At 42.5% G+C, this 14560-nt stretch overlaps 1 protein-coding gene across 2 annotated transcripts in view; it reads right to left on the reverse strand.

Annotated features, from left to right (window-relative positions):
* EBF2 (EBF transcription factor 2) overlaps positions 1-14560 on the reverse strand; it is a 189094-nt gene that overhangs the window by 165725 nt on the left and 8809 nt on the right. For both annotated transcript variants that reach the window (XM_082468916.1, XM_082468915.1), the window contains exon 6: positions 11883-11951. In XM_082468916.1, the coding sequence (XP_082325042.1) occupies positions 11883-11951 (69 nt within the window). The remainder of the gene's footprint in view (positions 1-11882; positions 11952-14560) is intronic.

Consider the following 14560-nt stretch of genomic DNA (forward strand, 5'->3'; position numbering starts at 1 on the left):
AGGTAGATGGGGACAAGGGTGGGGCACGAGAGAAGCAGAAGAGGAATTTTAAAATCTGCTGCCCCTTTTTCTACACAGGCTGAGTCGACATGACATCAAATTTTCAGTTAGATTTTTTTTTTTTTTTTAAGTTCACTAAATTACCCAGATAGATGTCTACATGATGGTTATCCTTCATCTCGTGACTCAACATCTGGATGATAAAATGCATAAGCCAGTCTATGCTGACTTGGGCAAGCACCAAGTGGACCGCTCGCGTTAAATCGAAGGAAAGTCTGGCTCTTGTTCAAACGTCAGCCCAGACCAAGTCGGGAGAGAGGAGCTTCCCCTTTACCTTTAACTTCATGCAATTTATCACTTGAGCCTAAACAATCCCACATGTGTGAAGCATTGAAGACAGAGACTCGGGGAAGGCCGAACAAAGGCTTTCAGGAAAGGCAGAAAGTGAACAGGAGACGGACGGTAGACTCGAAGCAAAAGCAATGCCGGGGAGGCGACAAGTCCATAAAACAGGGACTAGACAGAACATGAGCCCAAGGCACCGAGAGGTGACAAAAGAGAGAGAAGAGACAGAACACGGGGCTGCGGGGGAGTGCTGGGTGGAGAAACTGGCAAAGACCAGGGGCCCCCAAAATGCTGCTGGTTCCCAGTAAAGCTTCCCACTCACCTCTCAGCCTCCAAACTGAATCTCCTAAGTGTGAATCAACTTCCACACGGACATGTAGGGCAAAGGTGATAAGCCCCAGGTGAAGACAGAAAAAACACTACCGGGAGGAACCGTACACGTGCTGGTTGGCCCTGGGGCCAGTTGGGGCTCAGAGCTCCTTCACGCATTTCTCTCCCCTTCCCAGCACCGTAAGGCAGCCCTGCCTTCCCTACTCTTCAGATGAGAAACTGGGATTCAGGTAGCGTTGCCAGGTAAAATACAGGATGCCCAACTGATTTTGAATTTCAGACAAACAAAGAATACTTTTTCACTGTAAGTATATTGCATGAGAAAGGCTCATACTTTTCAGTATTTGTTGTTTTTCTGAAATTCAAATTTAACTGGGACTTATTTATACTAAAAAAAAATCATTCGTGTTTATCCGATATTTAAATTTAACTGGGCATTTTATATTTTTATGCGCTAAATCTGGCAACTCCAGATTCAGTGAGAGGGAGGAATGAGTGAATGGGTGAATGCATGAATGGCAAAAGAGTAGTCAAACCCAGATCTGAGATTATTCTACAGTCATTATCATACGACGGGAATAATAGTCACTTCAAGCACTCAGCCCACAGGTCATAAATCTATGTCCTCCGTACAACCTCACCCCTTCTGGAGTAAGAAAAAGCCTTTTGCACGGAAGAAACTGGCTACATACGAACTGACTACTATAGTCAACTAAAATGCCATCAGTCCGACCCCTGGCTTGGAAGGTGATGAGTCCCCCGAAGCTCAGTCTGGTTAGAAGCTTTGCAGAACAGCAGCAGTGTAGCGACATGAATGCCACAGCTTTTCCTGCCCGCTCCCTCAGCTTTCATAGACCATCCCAGCTTTGTCTTGGGAGCTAGAGATCTTGTCTCTAATCCCAATTGAGTCTTTGACCTGCTTGTTACACAGCCCCTGGAGTAGTTGCTCTTCATTTGGGCTTTCTCATCTGAAATGGGATGACAGAGCCAGTACCTAGCCATAATGAGTCATGTGCTTAGCTTTAAATCAATCATGAAAACATCCTGTGCAATCGTGCACATTGGACCCAAAGTCAAAAAAAAAAAAGGCTCATTCTTGGTCTCCATAGCGACCCACCTCAGAGGTTTTATTGAAGGGGCTATGTATAACAGCATTCAGAGGGGCAGTGACCCTAAGCGTTCCACCATTTTGCAAGTTCTCTTTTTTAAAAGTCTCAGCATCTTATGGGCCTTAAAAAAAAATGGAGGTGTTAACCCCAAAGTGTTGGCCTGAATCCAATGGTTCCATCCCTCCAAATTCTTCCATTCCTGCCATTATTTCAGTGGGACTAGGAATTTCTCCCTTACTTCCTTCTCGAAAGCTCCTGTTAAACGGGAGCAGCTGCAGTGTTTCTCACCAGCTCTGGCTCCTTGGTGGTCTTGAGGGGGCTGAAAGGTTAAGATTAGAGCAGGACTTTTCTGGAGGACAATCATTTAATTAATTACCTGGTCCAGACTGATGAGATGCTGACTGCCTATAGACTTGGGTCTTGGCTGCCTGACATGCTTTGGGCATCTTGTCACTCAACAACCTTCCTTTCTGATCAAATACCTCCTCCAATGCAACTCTAGGTCACTGTGCAGCACAGAACAGAGCCACAGAAAGAACAACTTTTACAAGATTTCAATCAACAAATAATCTAGTCAAGCCCTAGTGGGTAGAACCCTAAATCTGCAAATCATCTGTGGATAATGACCTTTTCATCTCCTTAGGATATGTGTCCTATTTTCCAGCCATTTGGTCTGGTAGCCTCTTGGCTGGGTCAAAATTAGATCCAGAAGAACTTATCCAGCCCTGTTTGCTCAAACAGAAAGGGAGAGAAAAATAACTGGAAGTTCTAGAAAGTTCTCTCTGGGTGAGCATGTAGTCTTATCAATCTTTCCTAAGTTCCGGGGCCTTTGTTCCCCTGAGAGCCAGACAGACAACTTTGGAAAAAAGATACCTTTCTTACAGACAAATATCTATTTCTTATTTCCAGCACAGCACCATTTCAGAGTACTCTTCTTCCACTTGTGGACTCATCTACTTCCTGGCAAATCTGCCATTTAATCACATCACACAATTTTATGAGGAAGAAGCTGGAAGTTGCAGTGTACCGTTATCTGTTCTGAACAACCCCATACATCCAGCTGGTCCTCTGACTTTCAATGGGAGTTGATCCAGGGGACCTGCACAAGTACTTTGAACAAGAGGATGTTAGTAAAGGTGAACTGGTTTTGGTCCTTCTCCCTCTTTTCTAAAGAATTACTTATAAATGGTTCCGGTCTGGCCTCCGAGTTTCTGCTTTCTCACAAACATCCAGGCTACTAAAAAATTCACAGATTGCCAGATGGTACAACAGCAGTTCTTTGCAAAGGATCTGAGCTTTCCAGTGAACAAAGGACGCATACTCATGGGGGCAAGTGGTAATATCAGCAAAAGCTTTGGGGCGGTGGGTGCCTTGGGGGAGGGGAAGTGGGGTGTGGAGAGGTGAGAAAATGGGCCTTTCACCTCCGTGACTGGTATCTGGCAAGGAAAAAACGGATTCCCAGCTGCTGCTGGTGGAAGAAGGCACACGTGTCCAGAAGAAGTTGAAAGAAACAAAAATCAGAAACTGAAACATTTCATTTCACAAAATTTGAAGCCTGTGCCCATCTTCCCAATCCCTGATGGTATAGGGTGATGGAAACAATGCCCAGGCTTTGGCAGGTAAACCTATATATTCCCAGAGAGCCACGAAAAGAAACGCATTTGTGAACTATTGTAACGTCTTCCTAATAGGTTACCCTACATTCATTCTCCATTTTCTAACTGTACTACTCAGATTCCTTTGATATCTTCCCACTGCCAACACAACAATGTCAACACACTTTTGTAAAGGCATATAAAGTCTTTGGAAATCTGGGCCCAAATAATCTTTCCAACCTCTCCTACTGTCCCCCTTTACACATATCCGTGCACCTCTAAAATAAAGAGCAGATTTAAGGAATTCTTTCCCTTCCACATGCCTTTTCCTGCATGCTTTTCTTCTCCTAGAATGCCCTTTGACCTCACTTGCCTATGTCCACGTTACAGCTCTCACCCCATACACCACTGCCTAGATGAAATTCATCTTCCCACTTTCAGTTCTTCCAGAGTTTTTATCTCTACCTCTTTTGTGGCACTTTTCACATTCTACATTCCATCACAGTTATTTCTGCACATCTTTTGTTTTTTCCATTTGAACTGTAAGCTCCTGATGGGAAAGCTTTGTGTCTACTCAATCTTATTATCCCTAAGAGCACCTTGCAACGTCCATGACACGACAGGCCCTAGATAAATATTTCCTGAATGATTCATTCTGCCTTACAACCCTAGCTCTCTCTTCTTGGCATTGTTTTGTACCACTCTGCCCTTGGGGGGTAAGATTGCTAAGCAGTTGTCAAATACAGGTACTTACAAGAAAGGTCCTACATAAACTGGCAAAAGACTCCGTCATCCAAACTCTCTGATGCTTGGCAGTCAGAGATTAATCTGCCAACTAATATTTACTGAGTGTCTGTAGTATCCAAGCCACTGGTTAGACGCTGAGAGACACAGGCTAATAATTGCTAGGACTTTTTTAAAAGTATCTATTCTGTCATGCACTGTATGGGCACCATACACACGTTCATGATTTAACACAACAACTCAATGGAAGAGGTAGTACTATTAACACCATCAAGAGCTAATGATATTAGAGTCAAGACTTAAGTGACATATGTTGTCTGACATCCAAGAATTACAATGTAGTTGGAAATGTAAGGCAAGCCCACATAGGGAAAAAGATAACAATACCCATACATCCTAACAAGAGCGAGTATACGTGACAGTGTCAATGAAAAGACTTTGGCTACAAGAATTGATTTCTTTCAAAGGGTAGAATCTAAACGAGGTCTTGAAAAGGGGATCAGATTTATATTGGCAGAGAGTTGGCGGTGGGGATTCCAGGCTGCACTGATGTGTGCAAAGGGAGACGGGGGGGCATATTCGAGGTCTGTTTGACGGAACAAACATTTTGATTCCATGTTGATTCTTAGAGAAAGAAATGATGGGACTAGAAAGTTGAAACCTGTCTACCATTCACTCACCTAGTCTTCAAAGCACTTTCACAGTTTGCAAATGTATTTTTCTCTGTGTGATTATTTAAACTGTCAGCTCCATGAGAGCAGAACCATGCCTGTCTTATTCCCTGACGGCCTCTCAGTGCCAGGGATTCACGAATATTAGCTTAATAACTGAACAACAGAAAAAATTACTAAATGAATGAATGATGGAGTGAATCGATGTATAGACAACTAGGCTAGCTTGTGTCAGATGCTAAAGTTCTGAAGTCTAGGAAGACTGGTCAGTCTGGTGGAGACAGTATAATTCTTAAAAATTAACCCAATTACAGAAATGAAGATCATAACTTTTCAGTTCTTTAATTAGGAGGAGGAGAATGATTTTCTCAAAGGAAATTTTGTTTCTTGTTTCCCACTTGTCTCAGGTTGTCATCCAATGAAGAGTCTCAACCCAAAGGGACATTCTTCTGCACCAGAAATTAGAAGAGTCCCTTCTCCTACCTGTATCTCCCCCAAATGGCCAAGAAACTAGCAAAGCTTTTACTAGAAAACGAAGGAAGGAGAACATGAAAGAATGATGCTTTCACTTTGGTTAAATAATCTGTGGTTTTTAGTGAGAACATCTAAACCTCTCCGAGGGAATGGAATTTTCACTAAAAAAACAAAAATAGCCCAAGGCCAGGATTTTGTAGACTCTTCACAGCACTGGGCCCCCCTATGCCCAGGAGGGAGATGGGGAATCTGTGCAGAGAAGGCACATATGAATAGCTCCCGTAAATTATTGATGAGCAAGGATGATGAATTAGCATGCCTGACACCCAAACCTGGGCCTCGGCTAGAAGCAGAGAATTTAGAGCTGGAAGGTAATGTAAAGCTCACCCATTAATCCAAAGCACTTCATTTTATAGATAGGGAAACTGAGGCTCAGAGAGGCGGCTCATGACCTCCATGACATTAGACAGCTAGTTAGTGAACGATCTGGGGTCAGAAGCAGGTGTCCTGATCCTAGTCTAGGACCATTCCCGCTACATCATGTTGTCTCTCTGGGGACCGATATTCCATCAAACCTGTCACACCGTTGCCTGTGACTTGTACAATCTCAGAGTTAAATGATACTTCAGAGGCCAGAGATGCCCATCACTTCCCAGAGAACCGATCCTCTCTCTAGTGTTCCCATCAGGAGTTCTTCAAGCCATGCTCACCAGGTTTTCCTGTTCCTCAACAGCTCTAAATTCTGGGAAGCTTCTCCTTCTATTACACCAAACCCTTTTTCTCCATAACTTCCACCCGCTGATGACACTCCAATTTCACCACGGAAGCTGGCTTTGTGACCTACCTCCTTAAGACTCATTTCTTCCTCTGTAAAATTAAGACTTTTCTCAACTGTTGAAGATTAGTTAAGATTAGTTAGTGAACACAAATTGCTTAGCACTATGCCCAGCACACCATAAGTGCCAGTTAAATGTTAGATGAATGTTGAGTATTGTTCTTATCCATCCTTCTCAGAGACAGAATTCTTCGTTCAGGAGGAGTCACTACTGATATATCTGATTTGTCCACTTCTAGGGAGAGGGAGGGAGTGGTCACAGACCGAAAACCAGCCTGAGTGGCCTAGGATGGTAAGAATCCACTGGGTTTTGTGGACATAAATCTGACCTACAGTTCACTACTATCCAAATACTGCTTCTATGCTGAAAGGGACAGTGGGGTTAAAAGCAGAATCTACACCACAAATCAAGAAGAGATCAATACGGAGTTCATTTGATAAATTAACCAAAAGAAAAACTCTAGTGTTCAGGATTAATGTCACACCCTCTAGCATGCACGGAAGGTCCATAAGGGCTTTACTACCCACAGTTATTCTCTGAAAGCTTCCATTCCACCAATAACACTTTCTGGAATTAAGCGATACACGGAGAGAGGAATAGTCAGTATGGCCCAGAGGAAAGAGGAACCAATCACTTCTCTGGTAGAACAAGGTAGCTGGTGAGGCAGAGAGAAGCAGGAAGAGGATGTGCCAGATGGCAGGGGGAGGGCGAACGAGAAGCCTGGACCAGAGGGGGGGAAAGCAGCCGGTGAGGATGCCTTCCAAGATGGTAGCAGGAGAAAGCTTCACTAAAAAAAAGAAAAAACTCATACTCATTAGGATGGCAACTACAAAAAAAAAAAACAACTAAACTAAACAAGAAAATACAAGTAATTTGGGATGTGGCGAAAATGGAACCTTTGTGCACTGCTGGTGGGAATGTAAAATGGCATAACTGCTATGGACATGGCATGATGGTTCTCTGAACTACCACGTGATCCAGCAGTTCCACTTCTGGGTGTATACCCAAAAGAATTAATAACAGAGACTCGCAGAGATATTTGTACATCCATATTCATAGCAATATTTTTCACAGTAGCCAAAAGGTTGAAGCAACCCATGTGTCCATTGACAGACGAATAGAACAAAATGTAGTACAACAGACAAGGGAATATTACTCTGCCTTAAAAAGGAAGGAAATCTTGATACATATTGCAACATTAAGGAAACTTAAGGATATCATGCTGTGAAATAAACCAGTCAAAGAAGGACAAATACAGTATCCTATGAGGTACCTACAGGAGTCAAATTCATAGAGAAAGTATCAATAGCATGGTGGTTGCCAGGAACTGGGGAGAGGGGGAAATGGGGAGAGAGTTTCAATTTGGGAAGATGAAAAGAGTTCTGTAAACGGATGCTGGTGATGGTTGCACAACAAGGTGAATGTACTTAATACCTCTAAACTGTATGCTTAAAAATGGTTAAGATAGTCAATTTATGTTATATATATATTACCACAATTTAAAAAAAATTTTTTTTTAAAAAGGAAGATAATATCAGGAAAACCCCTCATGGGCAAATAAATACCAGGTATTTCTGTGTAAACCTTCTGAATGAAGATCATTCTGATGTTTGTTTGGCTTCTTGAAAAATAAAATAAACAAAAAATACGGAAACTTAAAACAGTCCTTCTGGAAGCAGAGCTCATAAATATAGGCGTCCAGGATCCGAAGACAAAAGTCTGGAATATTTTGCATGTGAGAAACAGGTTGGAGCTGCCCTTTAACAGAAAATATCATACTCGTGTACACATGGGCAGGGGCAGCCTACAAAGATTCAGAAAGAACTCTTGGCCCCTCCTCCCATCTGACTTTTCATGGGGCTGCAAGAACACGAACGGTGAAGACTGGTTTTCCTTCTCCCAAGTCTGTGAGATTGTCCCTAAAATCCTCTTCCCACGGACCACCAAACTCTCCTGAGCCCCGAGATGCGGTAGCTGTTCAGAAGAAGCTTCCAGAGAGAAAACAGAGTCTAAAGAAAGCACAGCCCATGAAAAACAAGGTTGAATTAGCGCTTCCTTCTGAAACCACAAACGTAAATGCGTTTGAGCCCTTTTATTTTTATTTACCACACAGAGGTCTTTATGGACAAGGTGTAGGCTGAAGACCTCGGTATGGATTATGTTTTCATTGTTGGTTTTGTTTTGTTCTGTTTTGTTGAGTTTTCTTCAGATAGGAACTTTGAATTTTTACACTCAAAATGAACAAACCCTACTGCCACTCCGGGCGCGCATTTCTACACAGAAGGAAGGCTCTGCTGGAGGCCCGTGATTCAGCAGCAAGTCCTGCTGGGCTGTGTGTTGGCCTGGCTTTTTGGAGAGGGGTGTGGCTGCCCAAGAATTCACAAAAGCATGCCGAAAAGACAATTAAAAATAAAAAATTAAATTTATGTTTCTAGAGAGATGAAGGCAGGGAGTCATTTAGACGGGGAAAAAATATTCCCAGTCTGGGGCTAAGTCTTAGGAAATGGAGAACTCAGTCTCTGATGGGGACGCCCTATTGTACAATCCAGTGATTTTCAATTAAGGGGCCACGAGGTTGTAAAAGCTATTTTTCATATTTCAAACAGCCTATTGGCAATGGAATGTCTGCCCAAGACATGGTCACGTGGGCTAAATGAAAAGCCAAGTTGTTTCGTGTTTGAGCTGGCAGTCTATCAAGTTAATGTGGTAACACTGGGGATTCTAGTCCAGACCAGAAACTCTGATTGGCCACTGGTGAGGTCAAGGGCATTTCTTTTTTTAAATTTTCAATTATTTATTTATTTATTTTGGCTGCGCCATGTGGTATGCGGGGATCTTAGTTCAGTTCCCCGACCAGGAATCGAACTCCTGTCCCCCTGCAGTGGAAGCACAGAGTCTTAACCTTCCTGACCGCCAGGGAAGTCCTGAGATCAAGGGCATTTCTGGAATGAGATTTTTCCTTCCCGTTCTGTTGTACGTCTTCAGTTAATAAAAATGAAATTACAGCTGGATTATCACTTGTTAATTGCAGCTTGGCAGGCAAAATCTTGCAGAACCTGGTTCACCAAAGGAAAAAATAAGAGGGGTCCCTGGCGGTGACAATTTGGGAACCACTTTTGAGCCGCCCCTTCCCCTCCCCCGGACATACACAATTCCAAGGGAATAAACAGGCTTCCCTGGAGCCAGAGTGGAACATGCCTATTGTGTGAGAAAACTCAAAGAGAGACAGTGTAAATTAACTGCATCTGGTTAGATGGAGCGAGCAGGGGGAGGAGATAATTAGTTGGCGTTATAGGAACAAGGGCAAAGAAGAGAGTTATATATTTACTCAGAGGAAATCCAAAATAGACTACTTAGCACCCGTTTGGTGCTCATGGGTCATCTCAGCATCTCTAAGCTGGCAGGTGTTGAACGCAGGGACCAGAGGCACCGCTCAAGCCCTGGATGACACAAGCCACCCATCCCACCTCCGGCAAATGGAACCCTGCCTTTATCCCCTTTCCCTTCCACAAATGAAGGGAAGAAGGCAAAGGAATGCCCAAAAGACAGTCAGGAGCAAGAAGCAAGATTCCGGTGAAGGAACAAGCAGCGTCTTCAAACAAAATCCCTACAATGAGGAAGCCGAACCGACGCATCTGTTTATAATAAGATGAGTTCTCTAAAAATCTGATCCGGGTCAATTTATAGCACCCTTTGGTATGTATGTTTCCATGTGTAGATGCACAACATTTCGGAAGTAACACATATTTCAAGTGATGCAGAGACATCGCTGGGCTGTTTTATTGTGCACAGGCTAGTAAAAATAAATGCCACAGTCACATAAAGCTCCTTAAGAAGCAGCTAAAATACAATTTCCACCTTCTCAGAAGAATTTAAAGCATTCTAGCACAAACAATGAAGGCACACAACCTGAAAATCTTTTGTCTCCATAGATGCCAAAAGCCTACGTACATTAACATGTGTATTATGTATAGCATGTTCGGCTCTCTCCCTGAGTTCAGGTTCTACATAGTTTCTTAGAGAAAGAACTGCTACTAAGTGCAGAGCCTTTAGGATGTGTGCTTATGAGATGTAAGGTGCAGGTTAGCATTTACGGGTTTGTAAACATTTCTAAAGCCGGTTTATGGGTTGTTTATTACAAGAAAAGATGTAACAACCATGAGGTTAGAGTACCCTCTTGAAAGAGGAGCTAAAGTTAGTTAAAAAAAAAAAAAGAGAGACTAGATGAAGATTAGTGAGCTCAGTGGACACGCTGGAAAGGACTGGATCCGTGTCTAGGCTGCCCTCGTGGGCTTCATGTTCCCCAGAGGATCCAAGCACATCCTAGGAAGTTGGGAAATCATGACAAGTATGATCACATAAATTGGGACAGAGAGTGCTGGGAGGAAAAGTTTGTGGCAGTGAGAGAATCACAGGCCAGAAGTAAGGACAGCTGTGTTCTAGGGCCAGCTCTGCTCCAACCAGCTGTGCAACCGCGGGCAAGTCGTGTCACCGTTCCCGAGTTCAGTCTTTTCACCGATCAAATGAGAAAGACAGCTGGCCCCCAAGAGTTCTTACAACTCATTAATTTTAAGCTTCTGTGCACTTTCAGAAAAACTAAAAAAATTCCAGATCTCCCTAAATTGATCTCACCTGAACCTCCTAAGACCGGCAGCATGTACATCCAGCAAACATTCTCTATTTGTCTATCATCCTCCTCCAAGTATCTCCGAGAATACTGCAAAACTGCCATGGATATTTTAGCTACCTTCTGAAACCTACAGCAACAGGCCATACCCTCCAGGTATACCCTTCATGATACTATTGAACAGAGGTGTTGAGTGCTTTGTCCAAGGTCAGAAGCTAGGACAGGATCAGAATTCCAGCCTCTTCATTCCTAGGGCTATGCTATACTTTCCACGAAGAAAGCAAGCTGGCTTTCTGGGAAGAATGCCAGAGGTTCCATTCTCCCAACTGAGAATTCGTTGGAATATTGGAATAACAACTTTGGAGACTGTGGTCTCTCCAATCCATTTCAGGACCTGTCTAGAAACACAAAAACCCAGAGAAAGAAGCAAGAGGGAATTATTCCGTTTTTTAACGAAAGAGAAAAAAATTAGGGGTGGGAATATGGGATTTCTTAAAAATTACATGATTGCTGGAAGTTAAATTGGTATTCCTTCATTGGTTTGTAAGTTCTGTTTCCAATCACAAAAACATACAGCTGAGGATGCCGAAATCACATTTCAATGAATTAGCATCTTGTCCCAAAGAATCTTTCCCACTCTGAACAAAACATAGAACCCAGAATGCAACCCTCTATGGTAGAAAGGAATCTCCCTCGGTGCACCAGAGAGCTTGTCATCATCTTCTAAACCACAATCTAATTTGACAGTCTTCAAGCCCAACAGCACAATCACGGAGAATGATAAGAAAGTTACTGCGTAACTTGGGATACACTGCCTCTTCTAGGAAACTGATTGAGAGCCTATCCTGCCAGATGGGAGAGATTCATCCTTTACCATCTTCTACCATCCACACATGCCTTATTAGGCTGAAGTCAGTGCACCTGGAAAATAATCCCATCATAGATTTAGAGACATATGTTCAAAAAGGAAGGTTCTGACTTCTTCCAAGAAAGGCCAACCAAAACAAGAAAACACATGTTGGACCAGCTCCAAGCCTTGAAGATAAAATGAAACCAACCTTATGGCAAAGCCCAGTGATCCATACTCAGAGTTGAGATTCTAAAGGAAAGAAACCAGAAATAGTTTTTTTTAAATCACTTTTTCCCCCTACCTGTCGATGATGACAGGGTCTGAAGGAGTCTCATTTCGGTTGCCACAACTTTTCTTTTCGCAACATCGACTGTAGATTGGGAAGGAGCCAAAAGAGTAAGAGAAATGCGTTAAAATCAAGAAAATACAATGAGCATACAGTGCAAGAACATTCACAAAAACGGGTACGTCCTAGGTAACTGCTTAACTATCAGCTGCTTGAGCATGAATGTATGGCCATGTTCAAAAGCAACACTAAACTTGAAACCCAGACTCTTCATTCATATTCTCCCTCTATGACTTATAAACTGGGTCATTCTCAGCAAATCACAACTTTTCTGAGAGCTATATTTATAATCTGAATGATGGACAATTGGATGTTAAGATCTAGAATGTCACCTCCAGCTCCGTGATGAATGATTTTATTATTGTATTTATTATCATATATTTTTAGATCTTTGTGTCTCAACAAATACTTGAAGGAAGAGGGGAAAGGAAAATGTATGAAAAAGACCCCAAGGAGCTGCCTGGATTACTATAAACCTTAGTTATATAACATCTTTCTTCAGAGAACTCAGTGTACTTTGTAACCATTTATTCATTCATTCATTTCCATTATTTTCTAAAGATGAAGAAAGACAGGAACTATGGTGTGTCTTGTCAAATAGGGGGAAAAAATGAGGCAGGGAGCTGTAAAATGATATCTCCAATCATTTTCAACAAGTCCAGAACAGAAATGGGACTCGGCATGTAAGCCCCATCCTGCAAACTCTGCGTCCCAAGACTTCCACTGGCAAAGTGCTGGGTTTCAGGTAGATACCCACGAAATGCTTACGGAATCATCTGAGAGGAAAAGAGAAAGAAGGGGCCCTAGAGCGAATACAACAGATGGGAAGGACTCCGTAGGACCTAAAGAGAACAAAACACTCCCCTCCAAAGGTACCTGTGTGAAAGACCTAAACAAATATGAAAAGGGCAAGGGAGGCTGGGTGGCTGGAAGCCACCAGGGATGGAAAATCACATCCTTGTGTTGCCTGTCTGCTGCTTGTCAGGACCACAGGCTTCTAAATACCTCTCGGCTCATCCAAGCATGTGGTCCATCATCAAGAGGAGCTGGTGAAGGATGTAGCCTTGACATGGCTTATAAGAAAAGTCTTATCATCCACACCAGTTGGAGAATATGTGTCATAAATGTTAGCAGTAACCAAATTTATGTAAGTGTTGCCCTTCCCATGATAGTTTCTGTATAGTTTAAGATCGATGCAGCATAATAGAAGGACCGGTAAAGTGGGAATCGGGGCTCTGGCGTCTAACCCAACTTTGTCACTAACCAGTTGCATGGATTTAGTCAAATCTCTTTCGCCCCTCTGGGATTTGCCTTTGCCTTGCTTAGCTATAAAATTAAAGTGTTGGACTAGATTATCTCCAGAGTCTCTTTTAGGTTTGAGAAGGGCACAGAGTCTCTTTTAGGCTATGAGATTCCCTGAGCATCCATCGATTTGAAAGTGGTGACAGATTAAGGAAAAGACGAAGTCACTGTGGCAGCAGGGGCCCAAAGGCCTAACACCATCCCAGTCTTAGATTTGCTTTCTGGTTCTGCGCAGTGCACTTGCCCTCTCTGATCCTCTACAGAATTACCAACAAACAGACAGATATTTTTAAAAAATTTTAAGTCCATCTCTCTCATGCAGGGATGTGTGGATTATTCGGTGAACAATTCTACCATTCTCAAAAAGTTAAAAATATTTGAGAGATGCTAAAAAAACTTTCAGCCAATGGGCACAATGAGGTTGTAAGAAATTTAATCAAGTTAGTAAGAAGTAAAAGAAAAATTGTCTCAAGTTTTTTAAATACCAGAGTTTGCCACTGGGACACGGAAATAATAGTTTGCCTTTGAAATTATATTAGGTCTTAACTTTTAAAATTTCCATCCCAAGATTAACACCAATAAAAATTCTGACCGGCTGCTCTCCCAGAACCTTTGTCTCTCTTCCCAACTCCCTACCCCACCCGTTGCTCCTGCCGCCACCATCCCTGTCTCCCCCCTCTCCTGTTTCTATTGCTTAAGTCAGCAGAATAATACCTTTGCAACTCAGGCAAACCTTTTTTCTTAGCAAGACAATTTCAAAAAGCCCTATACGTGCTAGTTATCTGAAGACCTTCTAACTAGACTCGTCTTTGACATCACCAGCATGTCAACCTAACCCAAATCTGTGTGCGATTCTAAGTACAATTTAATTACAAGAGAACACTCTCAGGATATGCCAATCTGTTTAGCTTGAGAAGGAATGATTCTAAGGAGGCCGAGTAAGTTTGCAAAATTGCTCAGCTGAATTCAGCTGCTTTCCATGGGGACTTTCTCTGGAGGAAAAGAAAAACAGATAAAAATGTAAGCCTGGTGCCAGTGTAATACAATGTGGGGAATCAACTCAGGGAAAGAAATGATACTCCAAGAAAAATGCAGAGAAACTTTAGGACCCAATCTTCCATTTTCCAACAGTAACATATTTAAGTATAATCTCTAACTTTAACACCCAGAAAAGATGTAGCAGACACTTGGCTGTCGGACTATAATAGTGAAGGACTAAAAATTATAGGAGTGGACTGTATTCACCCCATCTGAGCCCTTCGTAAAATTTCTCTTGGTTAGCCAAAGCTAGTTCTTTTTTTCTTTCTTTCTTTCTATTTTAAAAAGAAAAA

This window comes from Balaenoptera physalus (assembly GCF_965194825.1).
Source record: "Balaenoptera physalus genome assembly, chromosome: 7".
Taxonomy (NCBI): domain Eukaryota; kingdom Metazoa; phylum Chordata; class Mammalia; order Artiodactyla; family Balaenopteridae; genus Balaenoptera; species Balaenoptera physalus.